Genomic DNA, 19,956 nt, shown 5'->3' on the forward strand with positions numbered 1-19,956 from the left:
TATCTATCTATCTATCTATCTATCTATCTATCTATCTATCTATCTATCTATCTATCTACATTTATATTCCCTTCAACTATTCTCTTACTGAAAAAAGTTTCATAAGTTACAGTGATCATTTTTCCATGTAGGAATGTAAATAGTTCAACTTTGATTCTTTTCCCTATTTACCTTCTCATGCTTCTCTTGCTTCTTGTATCTGAATGTCAAATTTTCTATTCAACTCTGTTTTTTTCATCAAGAATGCTTGAAAGTCCTCTATTTCATTGAATGACCATATTTTCCCCTGAAACATGACACTCAGTTTTTCTGGGTAAGTGATTCTTGCTTTTAATCCCAGCTTCTTTTACCTCCAGAATATCATATTCCGAGCCCTTCGATCCCTCAATATAGAAGCTGCCAGATCCTGTGTTATCCTGATTGTGTTTCCACAATATTCAAATTGTTTCTTCTTGGCTGCTTGTAATATTTTCTCCTTGATCTGGAAACTCCAGAACCTGGCTATAATATTCCCTGAAGTTTTCTTTTTGGAATCTTTTTCAAGAGGTGATCAGTGGATTCTTTCAACCTCCATTTTGCCCTCTGATTCTAAAAGAGCAGGGCAATTTTCCTTGAGAATTTCTTGAAGGATTATTTCTAGTTTCTTTTTTTGATCATGGCTTTCAGGTAGTCCAATAATTTTTAAATTATCTCTGCTGGATCTGTTTTCCAAGTCAATGGTTTTTCCAGTGAGATATTTCACATTGCCTTCTATTTTTTCGGATCTGTTTAGTAGTATCTTGATTTCTCATAAAATCACTAGCTTCTATTTGCTTCAGTCTAATTCTGAAAGAATTATTCTCTTCAGTGAGCTTTTGAGATTCTTTTCCCATCAGGCAAATTCAGTTTTTTAAGGCATTCTTCTCCTCGTTGGCTTTTTGAGCCTCTCTTGCCATTTGAGTTAGTCTATTTTTTAAGGTGTTATTTTCTTTAGTCAGGTTGTTGACTCTCTTTTCATGGTTCTCTTGCATCATTCTCATTTCTCTTCTCAATTTTTCCTCCACTTCTCTTATTTGGTTTTCAAAATCTTTCTTAATCTCCTCTATGGCCTGTAACCAATTCCTTTTTTTCTTGGAAGCTTTTGGTACAAGAGTTCTGACTTTTCTGTCTTCCCCCTGTTCCATGCTTTGATCCTTTTTGTCCCCAAAAAAGGAATCTAAGGTTTGACTGCTGTGCTTGCTTTGTTTCCTTTGCTTGCTCATGTTGCCACTCAATTACTTGACTTTTGAGCTTTTTGTCACAGTAGAACTCTGCTTCCAGAGAGGAGAGCTTTGTCCCAAATTGCTGGGGTTTTCACAGCTGCCAGAGCTATTAGTTGGGTGCCCTCTCTGAAGCCTCCACCCACTCTGGCACCTGATCATGCACCCCAGGACCTCCACCCTAGAGAGCAATCCAGATCCAAGCAGGTTAAAGCAAGAGTAATTACCCCTCAGACTGGTTGCTTGCTCCCCCTACAATCTGCAGGCCAGGACCTCTGAAGCAGTCATGCGGGACAAAGCTGCCACACCTCAGCTGCTTCTCCTTCCAGGGGCAAAGGCCAGACCTCACTCCTAAACCCCCTGTTCCTAAAGTCCCCTGACCTCTCACTTTGTAATATGGAAACTGCCACAGCTGCTGGTTATCCACTTTCCCAAAGTCCACCCCAGGATTGGGGCTACCCTGAGGCTAAAACCACAGGCTCACATGGGGCTGAGCTCTGCTCTCAGTGTGCTGCAATGAACTCTTCCTATTCGGCTGCCAGGCTGCCTTCAGCCGGAGGTTTCTCTCTGTCACTTTGTGGGTTCTATATCTCTAAAGTTTGTTTAGAGTAATTTTTTATAGGTATTTGAGGTGGTTATGGGGGGAGCGCAGGAAGTTTTCCTGCTTCTACATTGCCGTCTTGCTCATAATTTCTTTTTTTTTTTTTAAAGCAATAGGGGTTAAGTAACTTGCTCAAGGTTACACGGCCAGTTATTATTTCTGGGTGTGGTGCTGAGTATCTGAGCCCGGATTTGATCCAGGTCATCCCAACACTGGAGCCGGTGTTCTTACTCACTGAGCCACCTGGCCACCCCTTGCTCATAATTTCTTAAAGCAGAATAGCATTCCATTATAATCATATACCTCAGTTTGTTCAGCCATTCCCCAATTAATGGGCATGCCCTGAATTTCCAGTTGTTTGCCACCAGAAAAGAGCTGCTAGAAGTATTTTTGTATATATAGGTCCTTTTCTTTTTTTTTTTAATCTCTTTTGGGATACAGGCCTAGTAATGGTATTTCTAGGTCAATGTATCATGACATATTTTTTATTGTTATTATGAACTTGACAAACATCAATAAATGTTAATATTTCCTTATAAAATGAAGAACAGAAAAAGTGGAATGTATACTATACCATGAAACCGTATATATTAAATTTAACTTGGTATTTCCAACACTGCTCTGATTGTGTCTGTCCCCTTCTGCTCTTTGTTCTGTATTTTTTTTTTAAGCAATTGGGGTTAAGTAACTTGCTCAAGGTTACATGGCCAGTTATTTCTGGGTGTGGTGCTGAGTGTCTGAGCCCGGGATTCGATCTCCAGGTCATCCCAACACTGGAACTGGTGATCTTACTCGCTGAGCCACCTGGCCGCCCCTTTGTTCTGTATTTTTAATGTGTCATTGATGCTGTTTTCTTTTTCTTTTTTTAGTCACTATCACTATATCCCTAGTCCTCTTTTCACTTTTCTCCCTCCCCGTTGAGTGTCCTCCCTTGTAACAAATAAGTACAGTTAAACAAAATGAATCCACAGACTGGCCAGCGAAAACGGAAAATCCACATGCTGAAAATGTATACATCATTTTGCCCCTCTAGCCCAACACCTCTCTTCCAAGAGTCAGGAAACCGGAATCATTATCAGTCATTTAGAGTTACGAGTGGTCATTGCATTGATTATAGTTTTAAAGTCTTTCACAGTTGTTTTCCTTTACATACACAAGACTTCCCAGATTTCTTTGAAACTGTCCCTTTTGTCATTTCTTAAGGCACAATAATATTCCATTACATTCACATACTATAATTTGTTCAGCCATTCCTTAATTGATGGGTATTTGCTTTGCTTCCAGTTTTTTTTGATGCAATAAAAAAGAAATATTAACAATATTTCTGTATACATGGGTTCTTTCCTTTTTCATCTCTTTGGGGTATAGCTATAGTAGTGATGCTTCTGGGTCAGAGATCTTGCACAATTTAGTGACTTTGGGGGAATAGTTCCAAACAACTTTCCATAATGGTAGGATTAATCCTCAGTTCCACCAACAACATATTAATGTCTTTGTCTTCCCATATTTTCTCCAACAAATAATACTTTCCTTTTTTTTTATCTTTGCCAATATGTTAGGTATATGATAGAGCTTTTGGATTGTTTTAATTTGCATTTTTTAAATTACTGATTTGGAGAATTTTTCTGATTATCACTGCATTGATTTTACTTGTGCACTTTAAAAATTTTTAATAAAAATTTTCCATTTTATCATCTCTGATCTTTTTTATTCATTGTTTGGCCAAACATATAACTTTCCCTATCAGTAGTTATGAAAGTGTCTCTTTCTCTGCCTCTCTGTTTCACCTATTATATGTCCTTTTATATTTAGGTAATGTATTCATTTGAAGTTTATTTTGATATACAGTGTGAGATGTTGGTCTAAGCCTAATTTCTCCCTTATTGCTTTCTAGTTTTCCCAGCAGTTTTTATTAAATACTGAGTGCCTGCCACAGTAGTTTCAGTCCTTGGATTTAATAAAGGCTAAGCTCAATTGCCTCTGAGTCTTAAACTAAAGTGTGCAGTGTTTACCTTTTCTACTTGTTTTAACCAATATCATTATTGTTTTGATGATACTGCTTGTAATAAAGTTAAAGATTTGGTAGGGCTAATCCCTTTCCTTCCAACATTTTTCAATTTTTTCCCTTGAGATTCTTGATCTTTTTTTTCTTTCAAACAAATTTCGTTATTATTTTTTCTAGTTCTACAAAGTAGTCTGATTAGTATGGCACTAAATCTGGGAGTTAATTTAGGTAGTACTCTTATTTTTATTATATTGGCACAGCCTAAACATTAATAATTAATATCTTTTCAATTATTTACATCTGTCTTTATTTCTGGAAAGAGTGTTTTGTAGTTGTATTCATATAATTCCTACGTGTGTATTGGTAGGGGCTCTTCCAGATATTTTACATATTCTGTAATTATTTGGGAAGGAATTTTTTCTATCTGTTCCTGCTGGGTTCATTTATAATATACAGAAAGGCTGATGATTTCTGCATGTTTACTTTATATTATACTACTTTACTGAAGTTGTTGCTTCATTTAATTTTAGTTAAATGTTTAGAATTCTCTAAGTAAACCATATGTCTACAAAAGTGATCATTTCCTTTCCTCTTTGCCTATTCTTATTCTCTCAGTTTCTTTATTTTATTACTATAACAAGCATTTCTTTAAAAAAAAAAAAACATCTATTAAGGGCCTCTAGGTGGTGCAGTGGATGGAGCACTAGCCCTGGAGTTGGAACACCAGACTTCAAATTTGACCTCAGATACTTGACACTTACTAGCTGTGTGACCCAAAGCAAGTCACTTAATCCTGATTGCCTTGCAAAACAAAACCAAAAGTCTTTAATTTATTTTTAACATTCTTTTAAAAAAAATTTGAGTCCTGAATTTTCTCACTCCCTCATGCCCCTCTCCACCCATTGAGAAGGCAAGCAATGCAATATCAGACATACATATGAAATCATGTAAAACATATTTCCATATTAGCCATTTTGCAAAAAAAAAAAAGAAAAATGAAGAAAGTGAAATAAATTATGTTTTAATCTGCCCTCAGATTCTATCAGTTCTCTTTCTGGAGGTAGTTTGTAACTAGCATTTCTAAAACTACATAATGTAGTTTTAGGCATATAATCCCCAAAAGATGAAAGAACCCATACATACAAAATTACTGATAGCAAAGCACCACTTTTTGTTGTGACAAAGCATTGGAAACAAACTGTGACCAATGATTGGGAAATAGATGAATACATTATTGAATATGAATGCAATGACATATTATTGTGCTTTGAGAAATGACAAAAGGTAAAGTTTCAGAAAAACCTAGAATGAATGGATGAATTGATGCAAAGTGAAGTAAATAGAGAAAGGAAGGAAGGGAATAATAAACATTTATAGTGCTAGTATAATGCTATAGTTTCAGACACTGTGCTAAGCACTTTGCAAATATTATTTCATCTGATTCTCACAACAACTCTGTGAGGTAGGTACTATTATCCTCATTTTTCAGTTCAGGAAACTGAGGCAAACAGAGGTTGACTTACCCAAGATCACAGAGCTAGCAGGTGTCTGAGGCTGAATTTGAACTCAGGTCTTCCTGACTTCAGGCCCAAGCTTCTATCCACTGTACTACCTAGCTGCCTCAGAGTAGAGGTTCAGGAGATTGTTTTTGTTGTCATTGTTGAATTGTTTCAGTCATATCTGACTCTCTGTGACTCCATTTGGGATTTTTTTTGGCAGAGATACTAGAGTGTTTCCTTCTCCTGATCATTTTATAGATGAGGAACTGAGGCACACAGGGTTAAGTGACCTACCCAGGATCATACAACTAGTAAACTGAGTCCAGATTTGAACTTATGACGATGTGCCTTCCTGATTCCAAGCCCAGTTCTCTATTTATAGTGCCATCTAGGTGCAGAATCAGGAAAACTTCATTTAATGACAACATTGTAAAGGATAAGATCTTTGAAAAACTTAGGAATTCTGATCGGCACATTGGCCAATCATGACTTCAAAAGACCAGTGTTAAAGTATACTTCCAACTGTCTGGTGAAGAGGTGCTAGGGTAGAGAGTAGGTGCATATAAGATATCCTTTTTTTTTTTTTTTTTGCTTTACTATACATATTTTCTGCAAAGTGTGCTTTATTGGGAAGGGGTAGGAAGAAGTTGTAGAAAAGAATGGAGAGGTAGTAATAGTGATGTAAAAAAATGCAATAAAGATCAGTGAAACATTTATAAAATACACAGAAGAGATTGGAAATGCAGATAAGAAAAAGGTGTTAGTACTACCATGTTAAAATTTAATATATCTTTTTTTTTAAAAAACTGTAATACATTCATGATTTCATAGTCAGTCATCTTTGAATGTGGAAATGCTTATACTTGGTGATGATTTTCTTTCTAATTTTCTAGTCTTTTGCTAATATTTTAATCATTATTTTTGCATTTATGTTCATTAAAGATAGTGTTCTATTGTTTTCTTTCTCTGCTTATCACTTCCTAGTTAGGTTTCAGGATGATGTTTGTCTTATAAAAGTATTTTGGTAGGATCTCTTCTCTCCCTATTTTTGCACACGATTTTTAAAATATTGGAATTAATTGTTCTTTTTGTTCAACCAGATATCTCTAGATTTTGCCTATGACATTCCTGGATATTTTCAATTTGGGTTTTTTTTTTCAAGAGGGTATCAGTGGATTCTTTTTTCATGTTGCCTCCTGGTTCGAATAGATCTGGGCAGTTAACTTTTATGATTTCTTCAAATTTTTTATTTCCCTTTTTTTTTCCAGGAGTCCAATGATTCTTAAGTTATCTCTCCTTGATCTGTTTTACATGTCAGTTGTTTTTTATAGTAGTTGACTTATATTTTCTTCTATTTTTTCACTCTTTTCATTTTGTTTTATATATATATTTGCTTTTTGGAGGGCAGTTTGGGTTAAGCAACTTGCCCAAGGTCACACAGCTAGTTTGTGTGTGTGTGTGTGCGCGCGCGTGTCTGTGTGTTAAGTGTCTGAGGCTGGATTTGAACTGAGGTCCTCCTGACTCAGGGCTAGTGCTCTATCCACTGCACCACCTAGATGCTCCCTAATATTTCTTATTATATAATGGAATCAATGCGTTCTGATTGCACTATTCTTTTTTTTCAGGGTTTTACTTTGCTAAAATTTTCTCCCTTCTGTTTTAGGCAATTTTCCTTATAATTTTTTCCTTCAGAACTCTTATTCCAGTTCTAATTTAATTTTTATATATTATTTCATTTTCTTGCCATTCTTGTCCCTTTTCCCCCCTGTGACACTATTTGTGCTTCTTGTACAGTTATTCTCTTCTACTTACCTTTTAGTCTTCTTTTAGCCCATCATATTTCTTGATTTTGTCTGATATTTTCTTCTGTTTACTTATATTTTCTTGGGTACAGTCTTCCCAGCACTTGTAGGCTTCAGGTCCATTTACTGGGTTTGGGGCTGGCATTCCTGGTAGAACCCCTCTCTCAGCTACTGCTGCTTCTGGTTGTCTTTTTTTTTTGGAAGGGGGAAGGCAAGGCAATTGGGGTTAAGTGACTTGCCCGAGGTTACACAGCTAATAAGCGTGTCAAGTATTTGAGGCTGGATTTGAACTCAGATTCTCCTGACTCCAGGACCAGTGTTCTAGTCATTGCACCACCTACCTGCCCCATTCTGGTTGTCTTTTTGTGAAGTTCTGAATTGGATGGAGGGATTGACTTGTTTTTATTTTTGATTTTCTCTGTTTTTTTGTTTGGGATGATTTTTAGACATTCACTAGAGTGTCTATGGTAGAATTGGATTCTTCTACATACCTTCACATTATCATCCTAACACTAAATTTGAGATGAATTGCTTTGTTTTTAGTGCTGGGGCAAAACCCAGGAATTGGTACTTTGACCACCAGCTGCTCTTCTGGGGGGAAAGGGTAGAAGGCTAGGTTTGCAACCCAAAAGAAAAAGCTTCTTCTATGACTTTATCATCCTGGGGGCAAGGAGTTGTAGAAGGCTCTTTGTAGTCCCCAGGGGTGTTCTTCTTTTAAGGGGCTTAGGGGAGGGGACTGAAGAGGGTTATTGCAGTTGTAACTTCTCTCCAGACAGGGTAGTGGTAAAGATGGGGAGGTGAGAAGAAGATATTTTCTACTCTTGAGTCAGTCTTCTCACCAGGCCCTAAATCATGGTATATTAATATAGTAGAATATTAAAGTGCCATAAAAATAATAAAATTAATTCTCTAAGGAAATATGTATCTATTTCTCTTGTATAAGGTTGTTCTAGTATGAATTTAGCAGGACCAGACATTTTCTGAAACTACATAAGAAAAAGAAAAGAAAAGAAGGAAGCAACTGAATTTCAGGCAGTCTTGGAACACAGAAGAAAAGAATTTTATTTGCTTGCTGGTTGTTTGTTCGTTCTTTTGATTCTTCCTCATTAAAGGCGGGGGTGAAGGAGAATGATGTAAATTTTTGTTCCTTGTTTTGTATGTGTATTCATTTGTTTCCATGGATTGTTACTTTTATAATTAAAGTTTTAAATAAAATATTGTTCCTACAACCAAAAACAGTACTCCAGAATGTGACTCCAGAATACATAGAACTTTCATCTTCTTTATGTTGGGTATTGGACTTATGTCAGTGTAGGCTAAGATCTGATTACCCCTTTTTGGCTATCATGGCCCACGATTATCTCCTTTGATTACAGTAAAAATCAAATTAATTCTATTGTTTAACCTCTTCTCCTTCAGTCCTATACTTGTGAAGTTGATTTTTTGAACCTATATATTGGGCTTTACATTGGCTTCAGCGTTTCATTCAGATTCCTCGTTGTATAAGGGTAATTCTAGGTTTTTAGAGATAATGCTAACAGAGGCCAAACTCTCCATGACTTCTGCTAAACTGGAAAGATATTCATTATGGATATAGCAGTACACTGTATGCCTTTTGTCAAAAAGTCAGCTTCCCTAAGTTTGGAGAGGCTCAGAGTAATGAAAGTTTTAGCCTCAACAACTCACCAGCCCATCTGTGAAAGCCTAGAGTAGAGTCATGGTGACAGTACCCACACTAAGAAACCAAGGATCCTTAAAATAGGACTTTATACTTATCCCTGTTGAATTTAATTTTAAATAATTTTGGTTGTTTTTCTAGTTGCACTTGACTTATTTACTGAACTGATAAAGAGTCCTGGCCTATAATTTAGGAAGCATGTGGCACAGGATTTTCTTGGGTTTGGGCAACACAGTAAGTTCTCATTCTCTGAGGTCTTCTAGGTGCACCGAGGAAGTGAAAACCCCTGGAGAAGAGGTCAGCAAAGCCAAAGTCCACTACAACGTAGAGTTCACTTTTGACACCGATGCCCGGGTGGCAATCACCATTTATTATCAGGCCACTGAAGAGTTCCAGAATGGCATAGCCAGGTAAAAAAGGGATGAAGACCAAATGAGCCCCTTCCTCTAGAGACAAATTAGAAATAGCCCAAGTCTTAAACTATTATCAGTAGGACATTTTCCCTCCTGAACAAGATCTACTTCCTGAGCTGACAGACTTGCTCTTTGTTTTTTTTACATTTTTTCAGTGCCATCTTGGTTCAGTGCAAGGTAGCAGTTTGACTCCTGATGTCATCTAAAGGATGTAACAGACTTAATCATTCTTTCTGAGGCCATGTAGTTTGAGGAGAGGAAAAGGAAACCTGTGATAAAACATGTTCTCTCCTTTATTTTCCATGGGTTGAGACTGAGCATCACTAAGAACTAGAATGAAAGAGAGGGAAATGTCAAATATAACTGTTCAAGATGCTAACTTGACCCCCTCCTCTGATCTATAGCTACATCCCAAAAGACAACAGCCTTCAGTCAGAGACTGTGCACTATAAGCGAGGAGTGTGTCAGCAGTTCTGCCTGCCCTCCCATACTGTTGACCCATCTGAGTGGGCTGAAGAAGAGGTAAGCTGTCTCTTGTCTTAAGTGTCTTGGGACATGAGCCACAGGGGAGAATATAATTTCCTGATGGAGACTCATAAGCATGCAAGAGCCAACTTGAGCATTGACTTCTGCAAGTAAGGCATATCGTGTCTTTGGATGTGTTTGATTCTGTCACACTACTTACATACCCAAAGACATATATATCATATTCTTTTATTGTATCACAACAGTCTATCAATCCATCTCTCCCTATGCCTTTCCTTTCAAAAAATAAAATAAAATTTTTGTTTTGTTTTTCACATAATCAAAAATTTTCTTCATATCCTTTTCCCTCTTCTTCACAGAGTTTTCCTATATTTTTCTTACCTCTTTTCAACCTATTCTTCAGTCTCACAATCTTCAAACTCTCCATCCCTCATTACCTTTCCAGATCATCACCCATACTCTAACCTCACTTTCTTCTTTCTTTATCTCAAGCCTGTAGTTAACCAGTTCAACTCCAGCCTGTCCTCTGTTCTCAAATTCCTTGTCTTATCACCATTTCTGCTTTGCCAGACCTTGGATAACTCCCACTAACTGCCCCCACTCCTAATCATGTGTTGCTGAACGGAGCTAGAGGAAATTAGGCAACCAAACCAACCGGATGCACTACAGATTTAAGTGATCTAATCTCATTTGGGCCCTCACCACAGCAAGACAGTCCTTTTCATTCCTCTCTGATTAATTCTCTTTCCCATTCCCACAAAGGCTGCTCCAAAACTCTTTTCTCTCCTCAAGTTTCCCATGCTGTTCTCTCTTTTACTGAGAAAGTGGACTATTTGTAGTGAATCCCCTCTTTTCCCCTTCTCTACTTTTTGAAATCCCTAGAATCATTCCTCATTCTTCCCTTCTTTATCTATCTCTGATGAAAAGGTGACTTTTCTTCTTTCCATGGCCAACCATTTTACATGTACCCTTCATCCCATTCCCTCTTCTCCAGTAAATTGCCCCCAACAATTATCCATTTTCAGATCTTAAATCTCTCCATATCTACTAGTTCTCTCCTTACTACCTACAAAGCCTGAAAAATCCCTCACTAGACTTTTCCATCTCCTCAAACCATCATTTTAGATTTTCCTTCCATTTCTTTGTTAAACTTCTAGAAGAATCTCTTTTCCTGTACTTGTTATCTCAATTTATTATCCTCTCACTCATTTTACAAATCTCTGCAATCTAGCCTCTAGTCTCATCACTCAGCTGAAATGACTTTCCAGAATTACCAATAATCTCTGAATTGCCCACAGTTTTATGACCTTTTCTCAGTCCTCTTCCTTCATACCTCTTTGAAGCATTTGACATTCTCTCCTTCTAGATACTTCCTAAAGATGCACTGGATCTTTATAACATTGCTCTTTCTTGGTTCTCCTCTTCTCTGTCTGACCAGGTTTTCTCTCTTTTGGTGGATCATCATTCACATTACCCTGCCTAATTCTGGCTATATCCTCACAGTTCTGTTCAAAGTCGTCTTCATTTCTCTCTCTACATTTTCTCATTCTGTGGCCCACATCAGCTGCCCTTGGTTTAATTATCTTCTCTATGCCAGTGATTTTCACATATCTATTTAATTCTAGGTTGGTAGAATGCATGGTGGATATTTCAAACTGGGTTTCCCATAAGCATCTCAAAATTGGCATGTGCAGAAATGAATTAATGTATCTTTTCCCTAAACCCCACTTGTCTTTCAAACTTCCCCATCTAGAGCACTGCCATTCTTCCAGTGACCCAGGCTGGCAGTCCCAGTGTGTTATGGTTAACTCCTTACTCTCTTTCATTCCACGTATCAGTCAGTTGCTAAATCTTGTCATTTCTACTTCCAAAACATATTTCACATGTATCCCCTTCTTTCTGCTTATCTTATCACTTCTCTTATTTTATTTTATTTTTATATCTTATCACTTCTTACCTCAACTATTGCAGTACTCTCTTAATTGGTCTCCCTGCCTCAAGTTTGTCCCCTTTCTAGTCCATGCTTCACAAAACTGCCAGAGTGATTTTTCTAAAATGCAGCTCTGACCATGTAACTTCCACGATTAAAACCAAACTCCATTGCTTCCCTATTTCTTCTCTGATTGAATACAAGCGCCTCTATTTAACTCATAAGATCTTTACAACCTGTCCCCAACCTACCTTTCCAACCTTATTATGTATTACTCCCTACCCATGGATTCGGTGGTTCATTAGATTGTAAACTCCATGAGATTACTGTCTTTTGCCTCTTTTTGTAACCCCCGGCTCGTAGCACAGTTTTGGGCCCATAGTAGGTGCTTGATAAATGTTGATTGAATGAATAATGGCCAAACAGACCTTGCTGTTCCTCACACAGAGCACTTCATTTCCCATGTCTATGTGTTTATACTGAATCTCCTCCATGCCTGGAATGCTCTCCCACTTCACCTCTGCCTCTGAGAATCCCTTGTTTCTTTCAAGACTTGCTCAAGCACCATCTTCTAAATGAAGTCTTCCCTGATTCTCTCCAGCTGATAGTGCCCTGTCTCCCTCCTAAAAATTTACCTTGTATAGATTTTGTATATCCTTATATGTACATGTGGTCTCACTTGATAAGATCCTTGAAGGCAGGGACTGTTGCATTTCTCTTTGTATCTCTAGTGCCTAACACAGTGCTCAGCACATAGTAGGTATTAATATATGCTTGTTGATTGATTAATTGATGCATCTTTTTTACAGCAGCATAATCTTTTGATCAGTGTGTTTTAAGATAGCAATGCCCTGAGGGAGTGGCGTGGGGCTTAAATTCTAATGGGCTTAAATCAGAAAGGAATTTTAAAAAGAGCTCTCTTTGAAATAGCCAAATTGACTTGTACAATTAAGGGTATATCAAGTCCCTGGAGAGCCTGGACTTGTTCTGAATGATGATGCTTAAGGCTTCTAGGCAGGATGTCCCTTTATGACCTATTATGAAAGTGTTTGGCCACATGTTACAATGACTAGTACATTTAAGTTTCTCAGCTCCTTATTCTGTGTATTCCTTTGCTCTGCTCCCTCTGTAGCTGGGTTTTGACCTGGACCGAGAAGTCTACCCAATGGTTGTCCATGCCGTAGTGGATGAAGGTGATGGTACGATGGGACATGGACTCTCTTTCTCTGTATAGTGAGTGCTCTCTTGTGGTGGGTGCTGCCCGCCACAGCTGCTGCTGCCCAAGGGCAGCATGCCTTTTTAAAGTCATATGATCAAACAGGGTTTTCTTCACCTTCACTGTCAAAATTTTAAAGGTCTTTGGACTGATATGACTTGTGTTGTCATGTATTAGTCTCTCTCCCACCACCTTGTAATCATTTAGTAGGTTCTATGTTGGGAGCATCATTAGTGAGATGGGGATGTTGGGGTATGGAATCTGACTTTTCTTTCTTCACCTTATGCTTTTGTGTCTTGCAGAGCATTTTGGACACTGCCATGTACTTCTCGCTACATTTGAAAAGGTGAGTAAGTAAACCAGCAAGTCCTCTCCTCTTCTTGGATTAAGCCAAGTATTAATAACCCATTTCCCTGCCCTTCCACAAAAAAGGCCAGTGTCCAGGTTATCTGAGCTCTAGTAGACCTAAGTCTGGGGCTGGTTGTTTTCTGTGTTGTATTGACTATTTCATTTTTATCCTTATGCCTCAAGTGCTTGGGACAGTGTCGTAGATATAATAGTTATTAAATATTTGGGCTTTTAATTTCATTTTATTGGTATTTTTGGTTTATACACCACTTTCATTTCTGAGAATATTCTTCCTCCCCCCACCCCAAGTTTAAAAGAAAAGAGGGTAAGGAGAAAAGCAGTTCAGCAGAACCAGTCACCACCTCATGTCTAACAGTATTTGCTGTCTTCCATATCCAGGGCTCGTCTGCAAAGAAGAAAGGTGGCACATCTCAGCTTTTTTTCCGGGCCCAACTTGGTTGTTTTAATTACAGAGCATTGAGTTTAGGGTTTTTGTTCTTTCCATTTACATTGTAGTACATATGACTAGTCATATTGTTCTCCTCATTCTCTTTACTTCACTCTGTATCAGTTCATCTAGGTCAGGGGGTAGAGCACCTGCAGCCTCAAGGCCAAGTGAGGTTCTCTAGGTTCTCAAGTGAGGCCCTTTGACTGAATCCAAACTTTGTAGAACAAATCAAAATCAAAATATTTGTTCTGTGAAGTGAAGTTTGAAGTGAAACTGTGAAGTTTGGATTCAGTCAAAGGACCACATTTGAGGATCCCTAGAGCATCACATGTGGCCTTAAGGTTGCAGGTTCTCTACTCTTGATCTAAGCTTTTCCATTTTTTTCTGGATTCTTCATATTCTTATTTCCTTATGATGACTTTTCCATTATATTTTTGTAGCCTTCACAAATATGTATTGAATATATAAGAACATGTAAGAGTAAATAAAAGAACATCTGCTAGTACTCCCCCCAAACACTCCCCCACCTACTTTGCATGTTTAAATTCCTTAGGGTTTGTTTTCTATTTATTCTGTATATATTTAGTCTGTACAAGTGTTATAGTGGATAGAAAGCTGGCCTTGAAGTCAGGAAGACCTGGGCTCAATTCCTGCCCCTAACACAGACTGGCTGAATGACCCCAAGCACTCTTTTAGACTCTTGAGTTTCAGAAAAGGTGCTGATGGTCACCAGTACCAAAGAAATCACAAGACTAGTCTCCATCCCTCTATTTATCCTAAACATACTTACATATCAATATGGCATCTCCTCCTGCTAGAATGTAAACTCCTCAAGAGTCAGGGTGATTTCAGTCTTTGTGTTTGTGTCCCTCGCGCCGAGCATGGTCCCTGACATGTAACAGGCGTTTATTTAAATGCCAGATTGATTGACCTCTTCCCTGTCATGATAATAATCTTTTCATTTCAGCACACAGATGGCACTTTCTGCGTAAAGCCCCTGAAACAGAAACAGGTGGTAAGTATTTGAAGGCCAGGACCTATTGTTAGCCCTCTTCACTAAATGGGCACAAAAAAAGTAGGGGAGGGAGGATTCAGGTTCTTGGATGTCATAACTGGCCTAAAAGAGATTCTGATATGTAGCAACTTTATGGACTCAGAATTATTGAATCTGAGACAACAAATTCAAAGAATGGAAGGATTGGAAGAGTTTTCTGCTTTAGGTTTTTGGCACCATGTGTGGGAAGGGAGAAAGATGCAAACCCTCAAGCCATCCCTGGTTCCAGAGACTAGAGGACAGTTTCAGCAAATGAAGAAAATTCCTCTGTGGAAGGAGAGGCTCAGAACTGTTAGCCTGAGTTTTCCCTCAGCTTAACACAATTGTTCAAAAACGAAATGTTTGTTGCCTACCAGGATCCTTTACCATTAAGCTCAACAAATGCAACACTATATACATCTGAAAGAGAAAGAAGCCCCAACCTCCTATTCTCCTATAGATCTAGTAATCTGAAAGTAAATCATTAGGGAGATTCATTTCTTTGAGTAACCATTTTTCCAGTATAAAAATGCAAATAGTTCTGGGAATGAAACACACTGTGGCTTACTTAGTTAAAAACATTTTAGTGTAACTTAGTTTGAGATCCTTTCTAAAAGGACAGCTAAGATCAAGTTTGGAAGAGGATTTGCTGATCTGAACGGAACGCAGTGGGTATGGCCAATGTGGTTAGAGTTGTTGCTGTGGGGCAGTAGTATGAAATGTGTTGGGAATGTCAAGTAGAAACCAAATCACAAAAAGCCTTGAATGCTAGGCATGTGAAAGATTCTAGGCAGACTCTAATAACCTCATTTTGCACATGAGGAAACAAGACTCAGAGAAGGGTGACTTGCCTGACTATCTTTCTGTAAGTGGCAGAGCAAAGATTATGACCAATATTTCCTTCCAATTCTCATAATCTTCCCAATATACCGTGAATCTAGTTCAGAGTTTTGCCTAGAGCCAACCAAAATGGAAGTAAATATTGGCCAGTTGGGGAATGAAAATGTGTCAGGTCAGCAACTAGGGTTATAGAGATTAAATGGGGTAGGCACAAATTGCTAGTCAGCATCAGAGTGATAGAAGTAGGACCACTTGGTCAATGGGCATCCTTTATAGTTGAAGTTTTAAAAAGGTTCCTGGTAGAAGAGGATTTTGGACAAATGTTAGATGGTAGGATGGATTGTTTAGACTAAGGGGAACTGAGACTTCATGGATATTTTTAATTTATCCAATTAATATTTAACAAATACTCAGCTATTACCACATCACAATGATTCCAATCAGAAGTTTTCTTCTGAATAGATAATAGTAATAATAAATAATGTAAACTTAAAATCTATATACATATATAAAGTCAGTATCTGTCTATAATATAAAAACAATAAGAGCAATATTTACAGTAATCTTGTAAAAGGAAAACAGTACAAGATTTAGAAACTTCTTCCTAGGCCTTTGGTGATATCTGTTTCTTTCTGTCTGTCATCTTCTCTTCTATTTCCCTGCTTTTTTTCTTTTCTTCTTTAACTGGCTATAATATAGGACTGGAATCTACTTTAAAATATGTGTTTTATTTTCCCTCTTGAATATGGGGGATCAAATAATCCACCAAAGAAAAAACTCCATTGTAGAGTTTCTGTTTTTTTTTCCCCCTGTAAATCAGTGATCTTTGGTAGAAAAAAAGCTTTTTCTCCTTCTGTAGTAGACCCCATCTACTGTTCACAAATATTGCCTCTTTGAATTTTTCTCCTTGTGGGTTCCAGGTGGATGGGGTCAGTTACCTCCTTCAAGAAATCTATGGGATTGAAAACAAGTACAACACACAGGATTCTAAGGTAAAGCTTAATGCCTCAGAGCAGAAGGCACATTTCCCTGACAGAGGTAGGAGCTTAACAGCCCGAGCTAAGAACTTGGGTCTGGGGGGTGGCATTTTCTCCTTTTATATTTTACATGCTTGCCTTTGTGCCAACTTTAAATTTTGCTTATATTACTTTAGCTTTATCTTCACTGAAAAAGGAAGTTGAAAGAGAATGGGTGCTTTGTATTATTCTCTCACTATACTCTGTTGCAAATTCTCTTCCGGTCACATAGTTTAATATTCTTCCCTATTTTACACATTTAGTTCCCTGCAATAGCTCTGGCTTTGCTTGCTTCTGTCCTCTTCAGTCTCCTAAGCTTAGAATGCCATTTTAGGCCAAGTAAGACGTTTAGCTAGTAGTTTCATGAAGTAACAAGGCTCAGTCTTTTTGCTTAATCATCTCATGATACCCTCTGGGGCTATTCCTTCAAACTTTAACTCATACCCAAAGGTTCCATCTCCTGAGGGGCGACTGCTACCGAAGGTTCTAAGAGTAATCCTATTGGGCTCTACATCTAATATTATACCCCAAGAGCCCCCACTGACATTCTCCCCATTAATAAGCAACCAGCAGACTTAATTAGCTTTTAGAAAAGACATTTTACTAACTTGGTAGAGTAAAAACAGTTGGTACAAAACATTTCCCACCAATACCTGGAGTTCACTCTCCTACATACATACACAACATTCATGGATAGAGTGAGATTAAACTTAATAGTGGTAGTGAGACATATATGCATTATATACATGTACAGCAAAGGACAACTTAATGGCACTTTATGAGCTAGAAGCCCTTTCGTGAGTATGTTGCTGGCATTCTTCTCTTGTGCATGAGGTCATATTCCTTGAAGCTATTTCTTCTCTTAGATGACTCTCTTTTTGTATTGGGATCCATATCTGTCCTTGATGTATTTCTCCTCTCACAGCTGTAAGCATTTTTCTTACTAGTCCATTCTCTCTGATAACATGGTCAGTGGTGGTGTGGAGGGAGGGGAAAAGGGAAGGATTAGGGAAAATCCTAAAGCCCCCTCCTCCTTCAAAGAGCAGTTTTCCTCCACTTCTGGCTCAAACTCTCCAGCAAACTCTGAATCTTATTTTCTGCTAGACTGGCCAGGTGCTGGAATTTTTCTGAAGTCCCCAAATGTACAGTTATCTTGTTTAGTTAGCCAGTCATGCTGCTTCCTTCGTGACACAAAGAGGTCTGCCCTTCATAAAGTGATCACAAGCTACATAAACTCCTCTTATTTCCATATTTAAAATTTTCTTGTGCTTACATGAGATTGTATTATTCTGGGGAGGAGTAGCAGTGGTAGAATCATCTGCTTCCCCTCCCTTATGGTCTTAGCAGTGAGGTATGTGAAATCGAGATTCTTGTGCTCTCAACAATTTTATCCCCCTTGACCAGGTGGCTGAGGATGAAGTAAATGACAACAGTGCTGAGTGTGTGGTATGTCTCTCGGATGTTCGGGATACCTTGATTTTACCCTGCCGCCACCTCTGCCTCTGTAACACCTGTGCAGACACCCTTCGCTACCAAGCCAACAACTGCCCCATCTGCCGATTGCGTAAGTCTCAGGAATGGAGGGAAAGGCACCATCAGCAAGTGGAGACAAAAAGAATTTGATGTATGAATCACTAGAGTCCATCCTGTGTCTGGGATGTGGCAAATACATGGGGAGTCTGGGAAAAGGGCAAGGGGAATCTTTGTCTTTTCTGGGTGGTTGGGCATCCACTCCTTCCCACATGCCCTCTCCCCTCTATCACAATAGCCTAACTCATCTTTTCTCTTCACAGCATTTCGGGCTCTGCTTCAGATCCGGGCCATGAGGAAGAAATTGGGCCCCTTGTCCCCAACCAACTTTAACCCCATCATCTCTTCCCAAACATCTGACTCTGAAGAGCACTCAGTAAGTTGGGCCACAGTCTAAAAACGGGAGCCATTAGACTGGGGAACAGATGCTATAGAGGATCCCTACTGACTTCTAATTTCCACTGGCCTTTTCTTTACTACCCTGACACTATGGCAGTTAAATCATACCTTAATTTGTCTTATGTATCCTTTGAATAAACCCAGCAAAATTAAGTTGCTTTGAAACCAGCAAAATCAATATTTGAGTCCCATAGTAAATAAAACCACTTTCCTTCCTCAATACCTATTTTCTAATTTTTGATGGTAAATACCACTTCAGAGAACCCTAACTCTGGATTTAACCATGGGAAGGGGCAGGGCAGATAAATTATTATATTACATTATTAAATAATTATTCTGTAATTTGGTACTATACTTATCAGTCCTCTAAAAGCTGAGTGCTTAACTTTCTCCCATTTCATAGCTGGGTATAATAACAAAGTTCAGAAAGACAAATTAATCTAACAGAGTTTCATAGTGGAAGACAGAGGATTAGGGACAGTCTCCCAACTTTTCAGCTCTCCCTTTTCACTTAGACACTATCTCTCTTAAAATTAACCCATTGGCAGGCTCCAGATAGAATTACTACATAGATACAGCCCTCCTTTCCTGAAGCTGCTTGGCACATGAATCTCTCCTCTCTCACTAGTGTTGAAATTATTTTTTACTAAACTCTCAAAGCAAATCTGGAAGGAACCTCTCATGTGGAGCCAGAAATAATACCTTGTCATGAAATTAGGATTTGCTTTGAAACGAGGATTCCTAGTCACCTGCTGTAGACACCTGCCATCCGTAGAGTTTAACAACCTCTCTCTGGTTCTCCTAGTCCTCAGAGAACATTCCCTTGGGTTATGAAGTGGTATCTCTGCTGGAGGCCCTAAATGGGCCCCTCACTCCATCCCCAGCTGCTCCCCCACTTCACGTGCTTGGAGAAAGCCACCTGTCAGGGATGTTGCCTTCCTACGGCAGTGATGGGCATCTGCCCCCGATCAGAACCGTCTCCCCCCTCGATCGCCTCTCTGACTGCAGCAGCCAAGAGCTCAAGCTCAAGAACAGTCTCTCCAAGTGAGTATCAAGTGCTGCTCATGTCTTTAAGATACTGGGAGTGATGGCTCTTTCCAGCACTCTTTTTCCTTTTTTTATTTTAGTGCTCTGTCAATGCTTTTAAAAAACACGATGGGCATTTCTTAATACTTGCCATAATCATAATCAGTCATAATAATAGCATTTCCATGGCACTTTAAGGATTTCAAAGCACTTATGTTATCTCAATCCTTATAACAACTTTGTGAGAAAGGTGCTATTGTTATCTCCATTTTGCAGATGAAGAAACTGAAGCAAATTGGGGTTAAATGATTTGCCTAGAGTCACACAGCAAGTAAATGTCCCAAGTAGGATTCAAACCCTCCTTAGTAACAAGGAAGTACAGTTAAACCACAGAGATCATCACAAGGACCGTGTCTAACAGCACAGGCATCATTCTGCCACCTCTATA

The 19,956-nt window shown here is 38.5% G+C and overlaps 1 protein-coding gene and 1 long non-coding RNA gene across 9 annotated transcripts in view; one reads left to right on the top strand and one right to left on the bottom strand.

Moving 5' to 3' along the window:
- RNF157 (ring finger protein 157) overlaps positions 1-19,956 on the top strand; it is a 153,504-nt gene that overhangs the window by 118,361 nt on the left and 15,187 nt on the right. For 4 of the 8 annotated variants that reach the window (XM_069076315.1, XM_069076319.1, XM_069076318.1 and 1 more), the window contains 9 exons: positions 9,078-9,233; positions 9,641-9,758; positions 12,785-12,851; positions 13,171-13,214; positions 14,632-14,679; positions 16,458-16,529; positions 17,958-18,117; positions 18,347-18,459; positions 19,288-19,526. In XM_069076315.1, coding sequence (XP_068932416.1) covers positions 9,078-9,233; positions 9,641-9,758; positions 12,785-12,851; positions 13,171-13,214; positions 14,632-14,679; positions 16,458-16,529; positions 17,958-18,117; positions 18,347-18,459; positions 19,288-19,526 — 1,017 coding nt within the window. The remainder of the gene's footprint in view (positions 1-9,077; positions 9,234-9,640; positions 9,759-12,784; positions 12,852-13,170; positions 13,215-14,631; positions 14,680-16,457; positions 16,530-17,957; positions 18,118-18,346; positions 18,460-19,287; positions 19,527-19,956) is intronic. The other 4 variants (XM_069076317.1, XM_069076320.1, XM_069076314.1 and 1 more) reach the window with 2 other exon arrangements.
- The window catches only part of LOC138152490 (uncharacterized), a 101,888-nt gene continuing 95,405 nt past the window's right edge, over positions 13,474-19,956 (bottom strand). Inside the window, exons 3-4 of the long non-coding RNA XR_011166115.1 lie at positions 14,455-14,661; positions 13,474-13,622 (exon numbers count right to left, since the gene is read on the bottom strand). This is a non-coding gene — a long non-coding RNA (uncharacterized lncRNA). The remainder of the gene's footprint in view (positions 13,623-14,454; positions 14,662-19,956) is intronic.

The sequence above is a fragment of the Petaurus breviceps genome, unplaced genomic scaffold (assembly GCF_028583685.1).
Source record: "Petaurus breviceps papuanus isolate PSGF00001 unplaced genomic scaffold, PetGlider_PUasm1.0 90925, whole genome shotgun sequence".
In the NCBI taxonomy this organism is placed as follows: domain Eukaryota; kingdom Metazoa; phylum Chordata; class Mammalia; order Diprotodontia; family Petauridae; genus Petaurus; species Petaurus breviceps.